General features: G+C 37.7%; 2 protein-coding genes across 4 annotated transcripts in view; one reads left to right on the forward strand and one right to left on the reverse strand.

The window, feature by feature from the left end:
• The window catches only part of ttc13 (tetratricopeptide repeat domain 13), a gene marked incomplete at its 5' end in the record, with an annotated part of 28,638 nt that extends 14,385 nt beyond the window's left edge, over window positions 1-14,253 (reverse strand). For both annotated transcript variants that reach the window (XM_084433065.1, XM_084433066.1), the window contains 12 exons: window positions 15-171; window positions 1,826-2,000; window positions 3,998-4,139; window positions 4,223-4,305; window positions 4,498-4,608; window positions 8,151-8,267; window positions 8,367-8,459; window positions 9,788-9,853; window positions 10,328-10,398; window positions 10,501-10,576; window positions 13,098-13,192; window positions 14,085-14,253. In XM_084433065.1, coding sequence (XP_084289191.1) covers window positions 15-171; window positions 1,826-2,000; window positions 3,998-4,139; window positions 4,223-4,305; window positions 4,498-4,608; window positions 8,151-8,267; window positions 8,367-8,459; window positions 9,788-9,853; window positions 10,328-10,398; window positions 10,501-10,576; window positions 13,098-13,192; window positions 14,085-14,253 — 1,355 coding nt within the window. The remainder of the gene's footprint in view (window positions 1-14; window positions 172-1,825; window positions 2,001-3,997; window positions 4,140-4,222; window positions 4,306-4,497; window positions 4,609-8,150; window positions 8,268-8,366; window positions 8,460-9,787; window positions 9,854-10,327; window positions 10,399-10,500; window positions 10,577-13,097; window positions 13,193-14,084) is intronic.
• Window positions 14,254-14,345: 92 nt separating this feature from the next.
• On the forward strand, window positions 14,346-21,562 carry arv1 (ARV1 homolog, fatty acid homeostasis modulator). Of its 2 annotated transcripts, XM_084433103.1 has the most exons (7): window positions 14,444-14,545; window positions 14,750-14,774; window positions 14,833-14,878; window positions 15,044-15,163; window positions 15,608-15,761; window positions 18,331-18,552; window positions 20,660-21,562. In XM_084433103.1, the coding sequence occupies exons 1-7, from the start codon at window positions 14,542-14,544 to the stop codon at window positions 20,785-20,787; spliced, it is 699 nt and encodes a 232-aa protein (XP_084289229.1). In that variant the 5' UTR covers window positions 14,444-14,541; the 3' UTR covers window positions 20,788-21,562. The 2 variants fall into 2 exon arrangements, with proteins under 2 accessions (XP_084289228.1, XP_084289229.1); XM_084433102.1 differs by lacking the exons at window positions 14,750-14,774; window positions 14,833-14,878 and having other exon boundaries at window positions 14,346-14,545.

Genomic DNA, 21,562 nt, shown 5'->3' on the forward strand with positions numbered 1-21,562 from the left:
GTTTCTAAACTCACTTAATATGAGGCTGAAGTCCAGGCTGTTCTTCATAGTCTTCGATGAGGAAGGGAAGATTTTTGGCCCAGTGGTTCTTAAAGTTTCCAGGCAAATCCTGATCAACATTATACTCCGCAACAGGTACATCCAGATGAGAGTGTAAATAACGGGAGTATTCTATCACATGACAGAGAAACGAGGCATATTTCAACTCCAAAATTATATTGAATCTGGACAAAATTTTTACCAAATTTAAATTCTGTCATCAATTACTCACCCTCATGTCATTCCAAACCCGTAAGACTTTTGTTCCTCTTTAGAACACAAATGAATAGATGAAAGATTTCTGTCCCTCCATTGACAGCTACGCAAATGTTGCCTTTAACGCTTCGAAAAGTTCCATATGAATTAATTGAGCGGATTAGTTCTGAAGAGACACAACCGCTTTATGATGAACAGACTGAATTTAGGCTTTTATTCACATATTAACATTTATTGACACCGACATCAGATGTGGTAAACGGAAGCTCAAGCATGTTCGCTTGACGTATGAGAACCAATGAGGTTCATTCTCGTGTTACGCAGCACGTTTGAGCTTCAAGAACCAATGAGGTTCATTCTCGTGTTACGCAGCACGTTTGAGCTTCAAGAACCAATGAGGTTCATTCTCGTGTTACGCAGCACGTTTGAGCTTCAAGAACCAATGAGGTTCATTCTCGTGTTACGCAGCACGTTTGAGCTTCAAGAACCAATGAGGTTCATTCTCGTGTTACGCAGCACGTTTGAGCTTCAAGAACCAATGAGGTTCATTCTCGTGTTACGCAGCACGTTTGAGCTTCAGCAAGAACTTAATTTCTCCCAAAATACAGGAAAGTAAGTGACTGGAGAACTGGGAGAAGAATAGAGTAAACTATATAGTTACTTATACAATGTGTATCTGATTTGAATAAAAAACGTTGTCAAATTATAATTGAAAATATTATTATTGCTGTTTCCATAGACATCAGTGTGCATTTAACAAACTTTAAATGTATTTATTTTTTGCTAGTACTTATGTGTATTTAAAGCTGCAGTCCGTAACTTTTGCCGCTCTTAATAAACAGAGCTGTATGCGTCCTGCAAGCTACTTCTCTCTGTTTATGTCTGAGTAGTGATTCAGAATAAGACAAAAACACGGTTTGGAAAATTAATTCATGATTTACTCTCTTATATAAATTTTGCACAACACACAAAAAAAAATAATTACGGACTGCAGCTTTAAATTTCTGAAACCTAAAATAAACATGTGGTTGAAAACACTGAATAGTTGTGATATGTGACAAGCGCTGACAATCTCTGGCTCAGCGCTAGCCAAAACATGAAAGCACATTTGAATTTAGCAGTTGATCACGTGATGCACGTGATGTGATCGTATGCAAAGGGTTAAAAATATCTTCATTTGTGTTCTGAAGATGAACAAAAGTCTTACGGGTTTGGAACGACATGAGAGTGATGACAAGTTTTTCATTTTTGGGTGAACTATCCCTTTAAATATTTACTCCCCTACTAGAGGACTCAACAATAAATATTGACAGGAGTCAGTGTGATTTCCAGATCGTTTCAGGCCAGTTCATTAACGTTCAAGGATGATAAACATGAACTTTTCTGAGATGAAAAGACTGTATGAAAAATTGTGGTTGCAAATTCTGCAGATTTATGTCACCAAGGTAACATTATCTTGCTGGCTAACACAGATACTGAAGCTCCTGAGAACTAACTGATCTGTTAAGCACTGTGTAGTGTTTATTAATGATATGTTAATGAAAGTTATTTAAGAGCTCTAATTTCTCACCTCTGAGATATTTGACTTTGAGATACTCAGAACTGGCTTTCTGTCCCAAGAGAGGATCGTTGAGCATGACTTTAGTCTGAGCTTTAATGCCCTCGTAGAACTGACCCATGGCCACATGACTGAGACCCTTCATGTACTGACATACCTCATTATAGGGCTCCAGTTGCAGACATCTCTGAAAGACAACATGATAAAGACACTTCTGAAACTAACAAACAACCACAAGACTCGTGACGACACACATCCACCCGTGAACGGTCAACATCTCACCGGAATAATTGAAAAACATGTTTGTTTTGTGATTCAAAACAAGAAATTAATAAAACAATACAAGAAATATAAGAATGAGAAATACTGTGTTGAAATAAACAACCACGTATAAGTGACATAATGACAATTTTAAAATCAATGTTATTGATGTTGCAATGAGGGACTTTGGAATTGCACAACTCTACACAGGTCATCCTGACTAAAGATAGTCTAGCTGATCTTCAATAAATAGACGCAAGTGACGTAAGTGAATGTCCATTTAAATAAACAACGAGAGTCTGTAAAACAACTGACAGCTCATCATCATTTACTAACCCGTTCATCTTCAGAACAAAAAATAAGATATTTTTAACTTTCTGCGAGAACAAAACGAACTGGTTCTTATGCGTCAAACAAACAACGTTTGAGCTTCAATTTAACATTTGATGAGCTCTATGTATGCGCGTTGATCAATGTTTGTGTGTGAATTAAAGCCTAAATTAAATCTGCTTATAATATGGTCATGTCTCTTGGATTACAACCTCTTGATTCATATGGATTACTTTTAAGATCTCTTTAAGAACTTTTTGAATTGCGCAAGTTTTAGTGGAATGGACTTTCAATGGAGTGAAAACTATCTCTCAGATATAACTAAAAATATCTTCATTTGTGTTTTAAAGATGAATGATAGCCTTGTGGGTGAGTAAATGACATGAGAGTGAGTAAAGGATGGCAGAATTTTCATTTTTGGCAGAACTATCCCTTTAAACTGTACAGACAGCATCTATGACGTGTTGTCTTTTACCACAGAAGATCATTTTTGACTCGTCCCTTAGATTATAACAACTAAGAAATGTGAAGCTTTGAGTTTTGATTTGAAATGTGAAGCTTGTAAGATTATATGAAATTATATTCTTCTGTATATTAATTCTACTGTAATATAACATTTCCAACTAAAAGTAAATATTTACTGGGAAATAATGTACTTTCATCCATCATGGGATATGTGGCCATGGTTACATCAGCAGTGAAGAAAAGAGTGTTTCAGAGGCATACAAATTCTACCAAATTAAATAGTCTACTTCAAATCAATTTATAGTTCATGTTGTTTTTAAAGACTAATATTGCCAATGTAAAGGTAATTCCACCATGGTCTGTCTGAATACTCGACTCTGATTGGCTTGAAGGTGTGCAATAAAACGGTTTAATGCACAGATAGTCAGTTTAATCACCGTTCTGTATTAATGCACTGCTTTCATTGAAGCGTGCACACAGAGATAGATCACGCTTCGCACACACAGAAGATTCATGAGCACAGAAACTTATTAATAAAATATCAGCAACGAGTGGGTAAAATCGCTGTTTTTGAAGTAATTAAACTCACAGCTTCAATGTTAGTAGAGAGAGAGACGCTAACCATCAATTTAACCCTTCCGTCAAAATTCTGTCAAATATTGTGCTGCAAACATCAATAACAGCTTTTATATGTCAATGCTGGCAAATGACCATGGTATAACCGGGATAATCCACGGCTAGCTGTGCATTAAACTATTTAAATCCATCGTGTCGGGCAGTTCTTTAAGTCCCCCTGACGTCACAAACTACCTTGTAACCAATCAGGTCAACCTGTGATCGTCAACGAGTGGATCTCTGAGCTGGTGTGAGTGAGTGGAGGCGGGGCTAATTTGCATATTCATAGAACCGCGTATACTAAATGAGGCAAGGGTGTAGAGTTACACTCAAGCTATTTTAAGGCATAAATAGTTACATTTTTTTCAATTAAAAAACTTTTAAATATGTAATTTTGGTGATCAAAGATGAGTTTTAAGGAATAAAATGATTGACTAAAGGGGGTTTAATGCACAACTAGCCGTGGGTTATCCCTTACATACAGCACATTTGGGACACACACGATTGATTTACCTTAAAGTTGCCGATGGCCTCTTGCAGGCTGCCGTGGTGGTACAGCATCATTCCTCTGAGCTGGAGCGACTGGATGTGGTTCTGATCCAGTAACAGAGCTTTCTGGAAGCTCTCCATAGCATTCTCAAAATCACCCAATTCCCTAAACAAACACACGTAATTGGCTCCAGCTGAACATTTGCAAAGTCTGACTGTTAAAACCATCATGTGTCAGTAGAACCACACCTGTAAGCCTGGCCTAAGCTTTTGTATGCATCTATGAAGTCCGGCTTCAATTTGAGAGCTTCTTTAAACACCTCTATAGCCTCCTGCATGCAGAAAACAACATTTCAGTAGTAGCATAGACTGTAAATGTCATCAATTACTGTAAATATAGTCTACTGCACAGTATAAAATGGCAAATCTCTTTAAACTTTAGTCTAGATCTCACATCTAAGTTTTATGATTCAGGGCATTGTGTAGTGCAATTTCTTTTTTTTGTGAAATAAGGTTTTTTTTACTTTAAGGAGGCCCCTGTGGAAGAAGGTCAGCCCTTTATAGAGCATAGCGATAGGCTGGTTCTTCTTCAGCTCTAGAGACTGCTGGAAATCATCCATGGCTGCCATATAATCCTGAAAAACAATGAGAGAAAGGAAGACACCTGTAAATCTTATTCCAGGGTTCGTACAGACACTGTAAAATGAAATTCCAGGACTTTCAAGGACTTTTCAGGCTCTACTTTTTTGGTTTTCAAGGACTTCAATCATAGATATCACTCAAAACAATATCTTTATTATCTTTCAAATTCTAAACAAGGTAAACAGATAAATAAACATATACCAATAAAACAAATTGGAGCACATGCAAAGTATGCAATGACTGTGGCAACATTAACCATTTAATGGTTAACCATGCTATGACAAAGATATCACTTTCCTTTATTCAAACTGATTTTTTCCCGATGACTATATGATTGAGCTGATGAATGAAAGCTGTATCATATACTTGGATATTTATGAGCAATATCGTAGCATTCGTAGTCATGCAAAATATCTTTATATCTTAATCAGATGGGCTGCAGCGTTCATTTTGCATGAAAGTATGGTTTCATAGAAAAAATGTATTTCATATATATTGTCTTTCAATAATTCAAGCACTTTTCAAGTACCTCTTCATAAATATGGCTGTTTTCAAGGGTTAAATTTCAAAAAGTCTTTAAGCACCTTGTATGAACCCTGTTATTCATTAATGAGCTACTCAAATTATACTACCATTAAAAAGTTTGGGGTCAGTAAGACTTTTTTAAATGAATTATTTGTATTTAGCAACAACTACTTTTATTCTACAAGGATGCATTAACCTGATCAAAACTGACATTAAAGACTCTTAAAATGTTACAAAATCATTCTTTTTAACTTTCTATTCTTTAAAGAATCTTGAAAAATGTTACGTGCAAAAAAGGTCCATTGTCTATTGTCAGTAGTGTGGTGTATTCATTTCTGTGATGTCACAACATCACATAAGTTAAGAAGTCATTCTAGCATGTTGAGAGAAAGTTCTAAAAGTTTCATGTTTTCATAATACAGTGAACTTATCTCAAAAGATACATTTGATTCCTTATTATAATAACACCCCTATAGTAAAAAAATATCTTCAATCGCTGAAGCTGACAAACAAGTGATGTTCCTGGACTCCGTACCCACGCCACATACAGTGAGGAAAATAAGTATTTGAACACCCTGTATTTTGCAAGTTCTCCCACTTGGAAATCATGGAGGGGTCTGAAATTGTCATCGTAGGTGCATGTCCACTGTGAGAGACATAATCTAAAAAAAAAAATCCAGAAATCACAATATATGATTTTTTAACTATTTATTTGTATGATACAGCTGCAAATAAGTATTTGAACACCTGTCTATCAGCAAGAATTCTGACCCTCAAAGACCTGTTAGGCTACGTTCACACTGCAGGCTGAAACGACCCAATTCCGATTTTTTTGCCCCTATGCGACCTGTATCTGATCTTTTCATGACAGTCTGAACGACACAGATCCGATCTTTTCAAATGCGACCCAGGCCACTTGGGTATGTGGTCCCAAATCCGATACATATCCGATCTTTTGAAATGCGACTTCAGTCTGAACGGCCAGGTCGCATATATCCGACCCGCACGTCATTGATACAGTACGCGAAAAACTTCATAATTCTGCATTGAAGTAGTCGTCGGTTTGAAAACGGACTGCATATTCGTCGAGCTGAGGTAAATCTGCCGAACGGGTCGACCTCGACGAGCCCGTTAATTAAAAAAAAAGAAAAAAAGCCCACGGCCATTATATATACGTTATGTTAACTTATTTGTGCTGAATCTGATATTAGATAGGTCAGCGTCAGCGGCTGCTGTCTGGCTCTTGTGTAACGGTCGCTGTGCGCGCTCATGTGTGTGTGTGTGTGTGTGTGTGTGTGAGAGAGAATCACAGTTAGTTAAAGTTTAGTTACAGTACTTCCGCAAACAACAAGTGATGTCGTTGACCGTTGAGTACTCTTCTGCGCATGCGGGTCACTTCTGGGTCATTTCACGTTCACACAGGAGATCACAAAAGGTCGCATTTAATTGGAAATGTGAACGGCCTTACAAAAAAATCGAATTTTTTCAAAAAATCGGAATTGAGCATTAAGCCCTGCAGTGTGAACGTAGCCTAAGTCTGCCTTTAAAATGTCCACCTCCACTCCATTTATTATCCTAAATTAGATGCACCTGTTTGAGGTCGTTAGCTGCATAAAGACACCTGTCCACCCCATACAATCAGTAAGAATTCAACTACTAACATGGCCAAGACCAAAGAGCTGTCCAAAGACACTAGAGACAAAATTGTACACCTCCACAAGGCTGGAAAGGGCTACGGGGAAATTGCCAAGCAGCTTGGTGAAAAAAGGTCCACTGTTGGAGCAATCATTAGAAAATGGATGAAGCTAAACATGACTGTCAATCTCCCTCGGACTGGGGCTCCATGCAAGATCTCACCTCGTGGGGTCTCAATGATCCTAAGAAAGGTGAGAAATCAGCCCAGAACTACACGGGAGGAGCTGGTCAATGACCTGAAAAGAGCTGGGACCACCGTTTCCAAGGTTACTGTTGGTAATACACTAAGACGTCATGGTTTGAAATCATGCATGGCACGGAAGGTTCCCCTGCTTAAACCAGCACATGTCAAGACCCGTCTTAAGTTTGCCAATGACCATTTGGATGATCCAGAGGAGTCATGGGAGAAAGTCATGTGGTCAGATGAGACCAAAATATAACTTTTTGGTCATAATTCCACTAAACGTGTTTGGAGGAAGAAGAATGATGAGTACCATCCCAAGAACACCATCCCTACTGTGAAGCATGGGGGTGGTAGCATCATGCTTTGGGGGTGTTTTTCTGCACATGGGACAGGGCGACTGCACTGTATTAAGGAGAGGATGACCGGGGCCATGTATTGCGAGATTTTGGGGAACAACCTCCTTCCCTCAGTTAGAGCATTGAAGATGGGTCGAGGCTGGGTCTTCCAACATGACAATGACCCGAAGCACACAGCCAGGATAACCAAGGAGTGGCTCTGTAAGAAGCATATCAAGGTTCTGGCGTGGCCTAGCCAGTCTCCAGACCTAAACCCAATAGAGAATCTTTGGAGGGAGCTCAAACTCCGTGTTTCTTAGCGACAGCCCAGAAACCTGACTGATCTAGAGAAGATCTGTGTGGAGGAGTGGGCCAAAATCCCTCCTGCAGTGTGTGCAAACCTGGTGAAAAACTACAGGAAACGTTTGACCTCTGTAATTGCAAACAAAGGCTACTGTACCAAATATTAACATTGATTTTCTCAGGTGTTCAAATACTTATTTGCAGCTGTATCATATAAATAAATAGTTAAAAAATCATACATTGTGATTTCTGGATTATTTTTTTTAGATTATGTCTCTCACAGTGGACATGCACCTACGATGACAATTTCAGACCCCTCCATGATTTCCAAGTGGGAGAACTTGCAAAATAGCAGGGTGTTTAAATACTTATTTTCCTCACTGTAGATACAGCGCTATCCATGGGATTGACACTATATGAAGTGATCTATATGTTACAGTAAGCCTTAGATCCATTAAAGCCAAAACCAAAGAGCATCATGACAGATGTGTACCTCTGATATGAAGAGCAGTGTTCCTCTGTGCCTGTAGAGTCGGGCTGAAGGCTGCAGCTGTATGGCTTTAGTCAGGTCTGACAGAGCTTCACTGATGCGGCCCAGAGGAGACAGGATCTGAAATCACATGCTTCATCATTAACACTAAAACCATGGTCGTTTTCTATCTGAATAAAACGATTTTATTATGAAGAATGTCAACCCCTGGTTCCTTACCTCGGCCCTCTGCTCGTACACTTCTGGTCTGTTGGGCTCCAGTGCGATCACTCTGCTTAACTCATACAGAGCCAAGTCTGCGTTCTTTATGTCCTTTAGAGAGAGTGAGAGATACCTTAAAATGTCAGTTCACTTTAAAAGGAAAGTTAATTTACTCACCTTTGGCTTTGTTCTATTGCCGTATGCCCGTCTTTCTTTTTCGGACCACAAAAGGAGAAATGAAAAAGAAAAGAAAACTCCCGCTCGTCCATATAATGGCAGCGCACATCGAGCAATGGATTTTCATGAAACAATACATTAATTTCAGTTTGTTTTTCACCAAACCCTATCGTATACGCCCAGAACACTCAGAAACGTGCCGCATGGCATCTTTTTTTAGAAGCTAGATGCTGGTCGTTATTCACTGCCATGATCTGAATGAATACAAGGGGAGATCTTTTTTCGTTTGTGGTATGAAAAAGAAAGAAGGGCATACAGCAATAGAACAACACCACGGTGAGTAAAGTAGGCTGAACTATTCTTTTAATTTATATGTACAGCCATCAATAGGAGCACGGATATATTTAGTAGTTTTTGATAAGGCAACATGCATACACAACTGGTCAAAAGGTTTGGGATTAAAAAAAAAAAAAATGTTTTTTATGTTTTTAAAAGAAGTCTCTTATGTTCACCAAGGCTGCATTTATTTGATCAAAAACAGTTTAAAAAACAAACAAAAAAATAATGAAATAATATTACAATAAAATAGCACTTTTTATTTGAATACATTAATTACTCCAGATGTGTCACATGATTATTCAGAAATGATTATTCAGAAATCATTCTAATATGATGATTTGCTGCTTAATTATTGTAAATAATTATTGGTGCATAAATTAGTAATAATGGTTATTATCAATGTTGAAAACAGTTTTCGCTGCTTAATGTTTTTGTGGAAATCATTATTTTGTTTTTCATGATTCTTTGACATATTTTGACATACAAATACAATGTTTAATGAACAGCATTTCTCTCAAATAGAAGTCTTTCATAATTTTGTTGTTGTTGTTAAGTCTTACCCCAAACATTTGAATGATAGTGCATTATGGTTTCCAAAAAAAAAAAATACAATAAGTATTAGTAGCACAACTGTTTTGAACATTGAAAATAAGAAATATTTATTGTGCAACAAATGATTTCTGAAGGATCATGTGACACTGAAGACTGGAGTAATGATGCTGAAAATACAGCTTTGATCACAGGAATAAATTACATTTGAAAGTATATTACAATACAAACCAGATATTCTAAATAGCAATAATATTTCACAATATTACTGATTTTACTGTATTTTTGATCAAATACATGCAGCCTTAAGAGACTTCTTTCAGAAACATTAAAAGATCAAACTTTTGACCTGTAGTTTAAAACAACTGACTTGCCTGCAGACTCTTTTTGCCGTATGCTATTCCCCTTCCATAGATGGCACTGACCAGTTCAGGATCTCCCTGAGGTTACAGAGGACAGTCCTTTTGTAAAAAATACTTACAATATGTCCATTATCACTGCACACAATATTCGCCATTAACTACTACCACTCAACCTTAGTTAGAGGCCTGGTTTCACAGACAAGGCTTAGATTAATCCAGGATTGGGCCTTAGTTCAATTAGGACATTTAAGCAGCTTTTATGACAGGCTTTAGAAAACAAAACAATGGTCTATATTTATGTCAGTGCAAGTTTCTTTCAGTTAAAACAGCTCAACATGCATTTTAATCTGGGACTAGACTTAAACCTCGTCTGTGAAACCAGGGGAGAATGTTTCTGTTGGTATACTCGCATTCAACTGTATGCATTACTGATACATTGATATTTCAACATTAATTGTCCTTTACAACTTTCACTTCTAGAGTATGAATTCAGGATATTCAACAAGAAAAGCAATTCGTACAACTTAATAAAAAAAAAAAAAAAAAACAGACCTGCAGCAGTAAGGAGAAGTGTTTGATAGCTTCATCATAGAGGCCATTTCCAATGAGAACGTAACCTATAGCTGAAATAAAAACAAAAGAGCGTTAGAAGTTCACATCACGTAAAAAAACAAACATATGCAGATGACACAGTGTCCGAAATCAGAACAATATTTGACACACACCAAGTTCTTCATTGGTATTTTGGTTTTCCACAGCGAAAGGAAACCGACGCTGTTCGACAAACAACTTTGCCTGATTCTGTGGTGACAGAAAGAGAGAAAGAAAGAAAAACACGTCAGGAAGTCTGTCAACCTCTTGCAATCAATCCAAACCCACCAGTGGTTAAAAACAATACAGAGATCCATAATCTATAGTTACAGACTCAGAGGATGTGTTTGAGCCGAAGAGGAAGTGTTTTGGTTTTGGCTCGACACTCTTCATTCACGTGTCTACGTTTTTAAAGAGCAGATGTTGAAAGAATAGTTCAACTTAAAATGAGAGTTCTGTCATCATTTACTCACTCTCACATAGTTTCAAACATATATGACTTTCTTATTTTCCATAACGAGACAAAAGGAAACATTTTATTAATATACCAGTGGCTCTTTTTCACACATTTACACTGAATGGGGACTGGAAAATATATAAAAATAAAAAAACATAAACGCATATTTTATCGTTTTTTTTGTTGTTGTTGTCATATTTTATATATATGTACAAATCTGTGTTTGTGCTGCTGCTGATCCAGAGAAAGCAGTTAGGCTATCTAGATATGAAATGGTCTTTTCAACCACACAGTATCGTAATTTCTGTGTTACAAATATTCATATTATCATAGAAGAACTGGGATGAAAGTGTATAGTTCAGATATAAACACTGATGTCCACTGAAGCGATCACAGAGTGACTGTTTAAAAAATTGTGTTTGTCATTGAATCATTCACTCAAGAGATTTGTTCAAAAAACGCAGATTCATCCAGTAATGAAACAGTAAAGTATTTATGGGTGATTCAATGAATCATTCATTCAAACCATTTAAAAAAAAATAATAATTCATTCAGAATCATTAACCATTTTAAATAGACTCCAGCAATTAACATTTGTCAAAAGAACCTCTAATTAATTACGTTATTTTGTTTAGTTGTCTGTTCAGAATCATGGGAGCATCATGAAAATCCTATAAATTCCTTAATTTATCCAGAACCGTGCAGCGGTTCTGCAGCTAAAGTTTGAAACGACACAAGTAAATAAATAAATAATGACAGAATTTTCATTTTGGACCGAAGTTACTGAACTAATACTTTATAGAGCCCTGCACGGGCCTCAAATCTAGGCCCGAGCCCGGCCCTGGCCCGAGACGCTCAGGCCCTAGCCCGACCCGTGTCCGACAGCTCATCAGAATTATAAGCCCGAGTCCGACCCGAGCCCGGGTTTTTTTTTTTTTTTTTTTTTTATCAGCGGCAGCCTGCCCTATTTGCAGCCATTAAAATATGTCCGTTTTGTTAGTTATGTTTCTTTTCGTTTCATTTCTTTATTAAGTTAATTTAGACAAATGTTTGGAGCATTTAAAAAAAAAAAAAAAAGTAATAAAAACTCAGTGAGTGTTTTAGCGCAATTTTCTGACGTCATGGGATCACAACACAAAGAGATAGTAAATCTTTTCCTGGATTTTTTTTGTGCGTTCCCGAGATTAGACCTTCCTTAACATAATGCCGAAAACCCGAAGTCTCTAGGTGGTCTGGTTGAGGAGTAGATAGAAGTGCAAGATTGGTGCGCACAGACAGAACAGAAATCATGAGTTAACAATCGCAATTTTGTCCGGTGGAAAATTGCGCTAAAAATTACGACCTAAGCAGCCAAGCCAACAGCGAGTAAAACATGTTTGATCAATTTAGCCTCTCAAATCAACGCTAATACTTTACTTGGCAACAATAAAATCCATAGATATAAAACACTTCAAGCATATCACACAGACAGTTAGTTTAATGTTTATTTATTAAACCACAGTGAGTAATTTTTTTTTAAATACTGAGGCAGGCTCAGGCTGCTCGCAACAGCGCTCGCAAACGAAACGAGCAATAGAGCAAATTAAATTAAAAAAATCAAAAACAAACTTGCAGGTTATCTTACCTCAAAAATGCACCACAGAACATGGCCATTCTTTTTTTCCAGTAGTTTCCAACAGTTAAACGAAAATAAAGTCCAATCAAACGAAAAACGAAAAACATCAGTAGCCTAGTTTCCAACAGTTAAACGAAAATAAAGTCCAATCAAACGAAAAGTTAGAACAGTCTCTTACAGAGCATCGTGGAGAAAAAGAATAGCATCCACAGTGGGAGATTTTAACCCAGTCCTCTCTTCTATCACTCTGCGATTTTTCTCTTAATATTCTGCATTATTTGCAAGTGAGGTGAATCGTTGGTTGCGCTGACGGGAAACCTTCTGTGTGTGCGCGTGCTTGCGTGCGTGAGACTGTCATGTCAATCATATGTCAGTGTAATTATAAGATTATGAAAGTTATGAGGTTATTATGTCTTTCTATGTTTGTTCTTCTATCGTCGACGTCAACTTCTCATATTTTTTTAATTAATGTCTAAAAATATAAAAAGAAGGATAACCCAAAAAAGGCCCGAGGCCCGGCCCGCATGTGAACTATGACGTGAAAATTGGCCCGAAGCCCGGCCCTAGGGGCGTAAAAAAGTCGGGGCCCGTCGGGCTCGGGCTGAAATGCAGGGCTCTAATACTTTAACACGGTGCAATATAAAGCAAATACAACTCACAAGGATTTTCTCTGCATTGAGTGAAAAGATGGACTCGCAGGGCGGGTTGCTCCCCTCTTCACAGTCTGGATCCTCCAACTGTAGAATAGATGACTCTGAGGGACCAAAACATAAAAATAAAAAAAAGGTTACTGGATATGTCTCAAATGACGCACTATATACTATGCACAATGTACTCACAACTTTTCAGTGTGAACATAGGCTACTACGTGCACTATTCATACTACAAATTAGCATAGAATAGTGCAGGAAGTAACTTATGCATTCTTAAACAATCCACCAACAAAAGTATTTTAGGCGTATTATGATTTCAGACACAAAATAACATAGGCTAATGTCTTATTCTATAAGGATCAGGCCTACTGTTAGTCTAGGCAAACTGAAATGAGTACATTAGGTTCTTTCATGATGGATTACTTAGGATTCCTTTGGATCGAAACAAAACCTGAAACAATCCCAAGTCCCAAGGTAACAATAGTTTGACACAATAGCAGTTACTTCCTACAGTTATTGTTACTACTGAAAATAGTGGACTTGTGCTATTTGTGTCCCAATTTTAAACCATGGTACTAAATGATTAACATATTCAAAGACCACAGGATTGACATATTCCTACATGTCAGTTACATGTTAGAATACCATATTACCATAGTATAATTTCCAAATCACCACGGTAATGCCAGGCTGCATCTGCAGAAACTAAGCGATCATACTCATTGACACCCAATTAAAGTTTTCCTGCAGCATGTTTATATAGCATTAAGAAGGATATGCATGAGGCACAAGAGTTTGAGATGCATTATTTGAGTTTCTACAGGCATTTATAGAGTTATTGCTGAGTTTCTGCATGTATGATGTGAGTTTCTACATGTATGATGTGAGTTTCTGCATGTATATGATCCCGTTAGGCTCGTGTCACTGTAAGCGGAAGAGAGTGAATCACATTGAGATATGCCTCAGAAAGATCAGGACGTGGCAGAAGCTCACCGCAGTCCGCCGCATACTCCTCCCACTCGGCTGGAGAGCTACAGCCGTGCTTGTGAAGGTCGCTGTTGAAGAAAGTCAAGGTGGAGAAATACTCGCTGGATAAAATAGCTCCGCATAAGTACAGCAGCGACAGAGCCGCCAACACAACACCCCCGCCAGCAGGTGCCATGTTGCGAGTAATAATGTTATGAGCAGGTGAGAAACGGTGTAGTCTGGGTAATGTAGTTGCGAGGAACTAAATCCCCACTTCCGGCATTTGGCGATTGTGGTGAAAAAACTACATTTTCCGTCAGTGGCGCTATAAGCCCCGCCTCTAATGGAGGATCAGGAAGCAGTAGGCGTGTTTTCGTGCTGTCATACGGAGAATGGCATCGGGACTGTTCAAATGTGTCGAGTGTAACGAAGATGCAACCGAACTGTATCGAGACTACAGCCATGGCATACTGAAGCTCACCAGATGTGTGAGTACATCATATTTTCTAGTTTAGTCTGGTTTTATCTGATCTGTTGAGGTTAGCATACTCACAGTTTAGGGCGGCCTATTGTAATGCATAGGGAAGCCCGCTGATATCTGTCGCTATTTAACTCCATTTATATTTATTGCTGTATTTATATTTTTCTTGGCTGAAACCCCCATCTGTTGTTGAGCACGTCCAACGTTAAAGCCTGGCAAAAAAGAAGAAAAAAAATACAACGAATATAATTATGGTGAAACTGCTGTTTACTGACAATGCTTAAAGAAGAGTACCTTTAAAGAATTTAAATTAATTAAAAATGCAATATTATCTGATGCTGTAAGTACATCATCTTTCACATCTCTGCATTTGAAATACATTATAGGCTATTGAATGCCTTTAAAAGGACATAATACAATTATGAAATTTATGTTTTGTCTAATATTGTCACTAATATCTGTAGATATGTTTTTTGTAAATAAAATTTTGTATTCCCCTTTGCAGAGTTCATGCAAGAAGCCGGTTGACAAATACATAGAATATGATCCAGTTATTATTCTGATAGATGCCACTCTATGCAAAATCCAGGCCTTTAGACATATACTCTTCAACACTGAGATCAATGTGAGTAAAATGTATTTTTACTTTTGTTTTGGAAAAAAAATATGTGTACAGAAAGTTACCCTGATAGCACAAGTAAATCTCTGAGACAACTATTTGATGTCTGCATTTACATCTGCAAGATGTATTTTTTTAGTGTTTGCTCATCTGAAATACGTCTCTAGGACGTTTCCTGTTAGATGTCATATAGACATTTAGAATATGTCTTTAAGATGTTTAAGATTTAGAATGAGTGTAAAACTGCTTTCTAAGACGTTATTTGAGATGTTTCAGATGTTTTTACACAGGAGATGCTTTCGAGATGAACAGATCTTTAGCAGACATCTTACAGACGTACCTGTGCTTTCTACCAATCGTCACACTGTGCACAGAATACAGACTGCATATTGCATAAATAGTAAGCATAGTATTCCATTGTAAACACAGCCTCTGTTACTCTCTCTCTAGATCCACTGGAAACTGTGTGTGTTCTGTCTGCTGTGTGAGGCATATCTGCGCTGGTCCCTCCAGCAGGGGTCCCAGCCCAGCAATGACCCCGCTGACATCATTCGTTACACCAAAGAATGGGAGTTTTATTGCATGTTTGCACTGGCTGCACTGGGTAAATCATTGTGTTTGGCTCTGACTAATTGGATGGAATTATTGAGAAGCACTAATTGAGTTGTTGGGTGTAAGGCCCGCTATATTGGCCCAATTGCCGGTTCGCCAATACCACAGGGAAGGTCTCACGTGCTCTGTCCTTTCCTCATGCGAAGTATTTGTTTGGTTAAATTTGTAATATATTAATCATATGTATTTACTCGTTAATTCATCTGACTCCATAAATGAAAGGTTTTAATAATATCTGTGCCTCACTAAAAGTGAGTGAGTGTTTGACTATTCCGTTTTACTCTTCAATGAAAATAATATCAAAGTCAGTGAGAATAGTCAAATGTAACAATTTATTATGTCAGGTAAATGTATCATGCCAATTTCATAATCAATTCAAAGATAATCGATACAAAACATCAAATGCTCTGGAATAGAGAGAAGATGCAAACCCAACATTAAGAAATACGTTAGGCTGAGAGATCTATATCTCCCAGCCTAACGAACCGATCTGAAGTACAGAAAAGGCCCCGATCTCCCTGCTGCACATCCTTAAATAGACAAACCTTTCACCTGGAAGCATGTGCTAACAATAGAAATTTGCATTCAGAGGTACACTGTAGCACCTCTTGGGGGTGTGTGACCATTTGCTTGAGAGACCAACCCCTCCTTGTTTGCTAGTTATCCATAAACTTTTAAAAACCTTATTACCTTTTATTTTATCTATCTGGATATGAGATATCTGTACCAGTCGCACTGTGACATTTTAAATGATACTAAACATGAAAATACTCTGTGATAATCATTCACATTAAACTATACATTTTCTTGGGTGAATTCAGATGATCATCTAAGCATGAGAGAGAGGGGGTGAGGGGAGAGGGAAAGAGATGTAGATTAGATGACTCGGAGGTGAGACTTTCGTCTCGATGGTGAATGAGAGCCAGTTCAAATGCTAATCTCCAGAGAGGTCCTTTTGTCCTCTCAGGGCCTGGTCACCCTCAAAACAGACTGTCTGGAATTTTCTAATTTATCAATTCTTACAGGGTAACACGAAGTAGTGTACAAGTTATGCATATTTTAAAGGTATTATGAAATACAGTATTTAAGGGTTTATAGTCAATGCTTACCAAGGCTGCATTTATTTAAACAAAAATGCAAATCAAAAACAGTAATATTGTGAAATATTATTTCAATTTAAAATAACTGTTTGCTATTGTAATATATTTTCAAATGTAATTTATCCCTGTGATGCAAAGCTGAATTTTCAGTATCATTACTCCAGAAAACAGTTGTGCGGCACGGATCAAAGATCGATTAGAATCAAAGAATAAAATAAGATGTTAAGTGTCATCAGCATGTTAGATGTTAAGATGAATCCGGTGTACCAAGTTTTATTTTTCTAGAACAAAGGGTTCAAAAGTTATAACCGTTTCAAATGTGAATTTTTGAACAGGTAATGGCGCAATAGAGTTGGTCCTAGAGACTTCAAAATTGTTCAGATTACTATTCATTACCATCACTACAAGTGTGCCCATTTTCATAATTCTCCCACTGACAGTTCATAGGGATGCCATAGACTCCCATTTGAGAAAAATATTAATAAAATAAACAATTCCTAAAGGGGCTACGGTCCTTTCGGGGCTTGGCCCCTAATAATATACATTATAAAGTTATTTATAATGTACATTATAATTCATTATATCTATATACATAATCAGAGCCAAAGTTAAAATGCATTTTAATATTTGCAGATTTCTTGTTACATCTGAAATTGGTTGTGTCATGTGTTTTAATGCATTATACTTTCTAAAGGTGTAACAAGAAATAGATAAGTATTGTAATGTATTATAACTGTGGTTACAATTATTCATAAGGACATACAATGCATTGTAAGGTGCATTACAAGGCATAGTTAATGCATAAAAATACTTTTATAATGCATTTCATTATAATACATTAAAAAAAAAAACGTCATGCCTTAAAATAGCTTGAATTACACTGCTCTACACCCTTGCCTCATTTAGTATACACGATTCTATGAATATGCAAATTAGCCCCGCCTCCACTCACTCACACCAGCTCAGAAATCCACTCGTTGACGATCACACGTTGATCTGATTGGTTACAAGGTAGTTTGTGACGTCAGAAACACCAGCGATTTCAAACCGCGTTTTTGAGACTGTCTTTGGTTCACTGCAGTTTTAAGGAGAAAATACTGTGTTGTCAAGTCAAGTCATCTTCATTTATATAGCGCTTTTAACAATGTAGATTGTTTCAAATCAGCTTTACAGAGATAACCCTTATTATACCCTTAGATTGACTTATGAATTTACACATGGTTTGTCTTAAAGCATATTAAAAACACCACATAGATGTATAAACAACATTTAAAAGCTTGATTTTCACCACAGGGAGAAGTAAAGTGTTACCTACTATTCGTATTCTTATTACTGTAATGTAAAAGATTGCATTACAGTAATTAGAATATTGTTTGAGTGGAAAATGTGCTTAATTATCATGAAAATAATGTGCTAATGCAGCGATTCACCCTAACAGCCTGTGCTTTGTTTGGTTTCTAGAATTGGCCGTGTTCTGCACAGGTGTGTTGGTCATTCTCTGGACGGTGAAGCTCTTCTCTGGTGCTTCTTTTGAATTCACTCCACTGTTAAAGGCTCTTCTGCTGTCCGGCTACGGCAAAGTGCTGTTGATCCCGGCTGTCATCTGGGAGCACGATTTCTCCCCGCTCTGCTTCGGCCTCATACGACTGTTCGTTCTGACCTCCAATTCACAAGCCATAAGAGGTAAAGATCAACAAACACCTATATTCATGGAACACATACAAGTTAAACGCACTCACTGGCAGCACAAGATAAGCATACACTCTCTTTCATTCACGTAAACACCCAGAGGCAAAGCGAAATGTGCGCATAACACTCACAGAACCAAAGTAAATACTTTCTCTCCCTCCCACGGGCTCGGTTTCCCACACACATGCGTTCACACGGAGGGTTAGATTGTTTGCATAAGGTCCTGGAAGTACAGGTCACTCCCAGAAGTTCCTGTGGTCTAAACAGATGTTTCACCAAAACTGTTATAGGGATATCAAATGTATCAGTGTATTGGTTCTAAATTGAAACAAGCTTTTGTATCATATCAAACCAACATGAATACTAACAGTCAGTGTTGGGGAAAGTTACTTTTAAAAGTAATGTGTGCGTTACTCCCCAAAAAAGTAACTAATTAGTTACTTAGTTACTTTTTATGAAAAACAATGCGTTACATTACTTTTGGTTACGTTTTCTCACCTGGGCTGGGCTTGCTTGTTTGTTTTTTAATAACAACAAAAAAAAAATCTATTTTTGGCATATGTAAAGGCCCTTTCACACCAAAAGTGAAATAAATAAGCCTCAGGCTGAAGGAAATGCATATTTACGTCTGTACAGTAGAGGGCGCCGCTCAAACAAACCTTTCAGCTGTGCTGCTGTTCTGGATTAAAGAACAATAGGATACAGGAGAAGGAAGTTCAACACTCTTATTTAATCTAAAGTCATTTTTTCTTATTAGAATGGTTGAATTAGATCATTGAAGGTCAGCAGCAAAGACATTGGTTAATAAAGTGAGATTAAATACATAAAGTATATTTGTGTAATTTAATATAGTTAATTATAGTAAAATTCAGAGATTGCATTTTCTGTTTTTATTTATTTTGAGGAATACTGGGGGCCCTATCTTACACCCGGCGCAATGCAGCGCCAAGCGCGACGCAATTGTTTTTTGCTAGTGTCAGTCCGACGTAGTTATGATTTTCACGTCCTGCACCACGTCCTGTTGTTTAAATAGCAGATGCATTTGCGCCCATTTGTGCGCCCATGGGCTGGTCTGAAAACGAGGTGTGTTCAGGCGCATTGTTGGCGCGTTGCTATTTTGAGGCAACAGAAATAGACTGCGCCATTGACCAACTGAAACCTGGTCTAAAGTCAATGGCGCAATTTTTTTTGTTATTTAATGAGCACGTTAGTAATGTGCGCCTATAGGTGGGTCCACAATGCGCGTACACTCTGCTTATTAAACACACAGGGACGCGCAGCAGCACACAAACATGCCAAATATTTAAAATAAAAGGATTACAATGTCAAATATTATTATTGTGTACATTAAGATATGGTGGAATCCGGCTTGTCCCGTAGATGGTCTGCTTGCGCACTTTTACCTCGCGCACGAGCTGATCCGTTTGCGCTCTGGAGACGCGTTCGGTCTTTCCACTATCAAATTCCGTCATGTACATAGCGAATCTGCCATGGCGCGAGCGCAACTGGCATTTAAAGGGAATGGGAGATGAGACTCTGATTGGTTTAACGCACGTAAATCCCAAAACACATCCATTACTCATCAAGAGAATAGGGACAACCCTCTTAGACCATGCGCCGGGAGCGCCGACCATTTTTCCTGTCATTAAACTAGCAAAAGTGGATTCGGACACGCCTTAAGTGAACTTGCGCCGTGCACTTTAAACCATGCGCTTAGATCCTTAAAATAGGGCCCTGAATGTTTTTGTGCAAGTGACATGAGTAAATGCATGTGCACATTTAATCTAGAGCTTAAATAACCATCATGTTGTTTACACAGCGCACACAACACCTCCTCACTTTATTTCTCTCCACATGAGGACAAGAGCTGTCAGTCAATAAATGTCAAAAAGTAACTAGCATTACTTATTTGAAAAAGTAAATTAGATATTTTGTTGTAAATTGAAAAAGTAATGCGTCACTTTACTAGTTACTTGAAAAAGTAATCTGATTACGTAACTCAAGTTACTTGCAATGAGTTACCCCCAACACTGCTAACAATACATATTTACTGGCACGTTTTAATCTAGATTTTTTTTAAGATACATTCTCCATGTTCCAGTGATTCTGAACTGCAGTCGGCGTCTGTCTCTCCTGGCGGTGTGTGGAGGCTTGCTGTTGGAGATGTGGGTCGCCCAGGCTTTAAAAACACTGCAAGTCTGTTCACAGGACTATCTGTCGATGCTCTAGATTAGAAGAACATGAGGACTTCACCATCAGGATGAAAACGTCTCAAACATTTGACCGGATGTATCTAAAAGTCCTGTCTAAATATAAATGGGTGCTCTGAATTGATCCCAAACATTTTTCGTGAAAGATTCAAGAGTCAGTGAGACAGAAGTTTTGATTCATGAAACTGTTTACCTTGTTAAATCTCAGATGTGGATGTAGAGACATTCTTGTCATTACTTCAGAGATGTTGTTTGATCAAGATGTTTTGTATAAAGGAATTTATTGTGAAACTAAATGAGGTCATCGAGAGCAAATTTTTCATCTTTACTATGGTTACCACATAGTTATGAGTTTGTACATGCATATATGTCTGGTATGTACTAAGCTAGCCCCTTTGAAGACCGGTGACTTGTTTTCACTTGAGAGTTCTCCTTATACACAGAAACTAGTCTATATAGGCAGAAAAAGAGCAGGCCTGCAGTTTCCACGAAATCCTGTATGTTTATGAAGACTTTTGAAGGCACAGCTTCACATTCCTGAGGTCATTTGTCAAATTCCTCCATTAGCTGTGCTGACAGAAGACGTTGACTCAGATATACTGCAGATGGCTGTTTACATGATGTGTTTAAATACTGTAATGATCTGAATGTCTGTTTTATATTGCCAGGTTTATGTATGGACTTGTGTAATTTATCTATGTTACATAAATGTGAAGTGTGGACTTTCAGTATGAACTTGTGCAACTTGATCTGAACAAACTCAGGGAATAAATCTTGCACTTCTTTGAAACCGG

Source organism: Rutilus rutilus, assembly GCF_951802725.1.
Source record: "Rutilus rutilus genome assembly, chromosome: 15".
Taxonomy (NCBI): Eukaryota; Metazoa; Chordata; class Actinopteri; order Cypriniformes; family Leuciscidae; genus Rutilus; species Rutilus rutilus.